Source organism: Neomonachus schauinslandi, chromosome 10 (assembly GCF_002201575.2).
Source record: "Neomonachus schauinslandi chromosome 10, ASM220157v2, whole genome shotgun sequence".
Taxonomy (NCBI): Eukaryota; Metazoa; Chordata; class Mammalia; order Carnivora; family Phocidae; genus Neomonachus; species Neomonachus schauinslandi.
Genome location: NC_058412.1, coordinates 51018898 through 51020428, shown reverse-complemented (window position 1 = coordinate 51020428; position 1531 = coordinate 51018898). Strand labels below are relative to the sequence as shown.

Below are 1531 nucleotides of genomic sequence, written 5' to 3'. Positions count from 1 at the left end.
AGCCTTAAAAAGGAAAGACATTCTGCATATGCTACAACCTGGACAAACCTTGAGGGCATTATATAAGTGAAATAAGCCAATCACAAAATGACAAATACTGTATGATTCCACTTATACGAGATATTTAGAGTAGTCAAAATCACAAAGACAGAAAGTATAATGGTGGTTCCCAAGGATTAGGGGGAGGGGAGAAGGGGAATTATTGTTTAATAAGTAGAGAGTTTCCGTTCTACAAGACGAAAAGAGTTATGGAGATGGAGCTGCCATCTTGTGTCCCCACGTGTGTGCACCTAATCTCAGCTGGTCTGCCTGAGACCCCCTGAGCGCCAACCCTATTCCCCCGTGCGGTCCCATTTCCACTCCAACAAGATGAAAGAAACTATCATGAACCAGGAGAAACTCGCCAAACTGCAAGCACAAGTGCGCATTGGTGGGAAAGGAACTGCTCGCCGAAAGAAGAAGATGGTTCATAGAACGGCTACAGCAGATGATAAAAAACTTCAGTTCTCCTTAAAGAAGTTAGGGGTAAACAATATCTCTGGTATTGAAGAAGTGAATATATTCACAAACCAAGGAACAGTGATCCACTTTAACAACCCCAAAGTTCAGGCATCGCTGGCAGCGAACACTTTCACCATTCCAGGCCATGCTGAGACAAAGCAGCTGACAGAAATGCTACCCAGTATCTTAAACCAACTTGGTGCAGACAGTCTGACTAGTTTAAGAAGACTGGCTGAAGCTCTGCCCAAACAATCTGTGGATGGAAAAGCACCACTTGCTACCGGAGAGGATGATGATGATGAAGTTCCAGATCTTATGGAGAATTTTGATGAAGCTTCCAAGAATGAAGCAAACTGAATTGAGTCAACTTCTGAAGAAGATAAAACTTGAAGAAGTTACTGGGAGCTGCTATTTTATATTATGACTGCTTTTTAAAATTTTGTTCATGGATCTGATAAAATGTAGATCTCTAATATTTTTAAGCCCAAGCCCCTTGGACACTGCAGCTCTTTTCAGTTTTTGCTTATACACAATTCATTCTTTGCAGCTAATTAAGCTGAAGAAGCCTGGGAATAAAGTTTGAAACAAGGTTAATAAAGTTCTTTCCCTAGGGGAAAAAAAAAAGAGTTATGGAGATGGATGGTGGTGATGGTTGCACACAATATGAATGCATTAGTACCACTGAACTGTACCCTTAAAAATGGTTAAGATGGAGGGGGACACCTGGGTGGCTCAGTCAGTTAAGCATCTGACTCTTGATCTCAGCTCAGGTGTTGATCTTAGGATTGTGAGTTCAGGCCCCGTTTTGGGCTCCATGCTGGGCGTGGGACCTACTTTAAAAAAATGGTTAAGACGGTAAAGTTTATGTTACGTGTATTTCACCACAATAAAAAAAAGAAAAGGGGTGCCTGGGTGGCTCAGTTGGTTAAGTGTCTGCCTTCGACTCAGGTTATGATCCCGGGGTCCTGGGATCGAGCCCCGCATCAGGCTCCCTGCTTTGCAGGGAGCCTGCTTCTCCCTCTCCCACTCC

At 43.2% G+C, this 1531-nt stretch overlaps 1 protein-coding gene across 2 annotated transcripts; it reads left to right on the top strand.

The window, feature by feature from the left end:
* Positions 1–365: 365 nt before the first annotated feature.
* LOC110588772 (transcription factor BTF3-like) lies at positions 366–1100 on the top strand. Of its 2 annotated transcripts, XM_044918745.1 has the most exons (2): positions 366–754; positions 812–858. In XM_044918745.1, the coding sequence occupies exons 1-2, from the start codon at positions 370–372 to the stop codon at positions 856–858; spliced, it is 432 nt and encodes a 143-aa protein (XP_044774680.1). In that variant the 5' UTR covers positions 366–369. The 2 variants fall into 2 exon arrangements, with proteins under 2 accessions (XP_044774680.1, XP_044774679.1); XM_044918744.1 differs by having other exon boundaries at positions 366–1100.
* Positions 1101–1531: the final 431 nt, after the last annotated feature.

Coding starts and splice junctions, on each gene's coding strand:
- LOC110588772 (XM_044918744.1), top strand. CDS start 370: ATGAAAGAAACTATCATGAACCAGGAGAAACTCGCCAAACTGCAAGCA.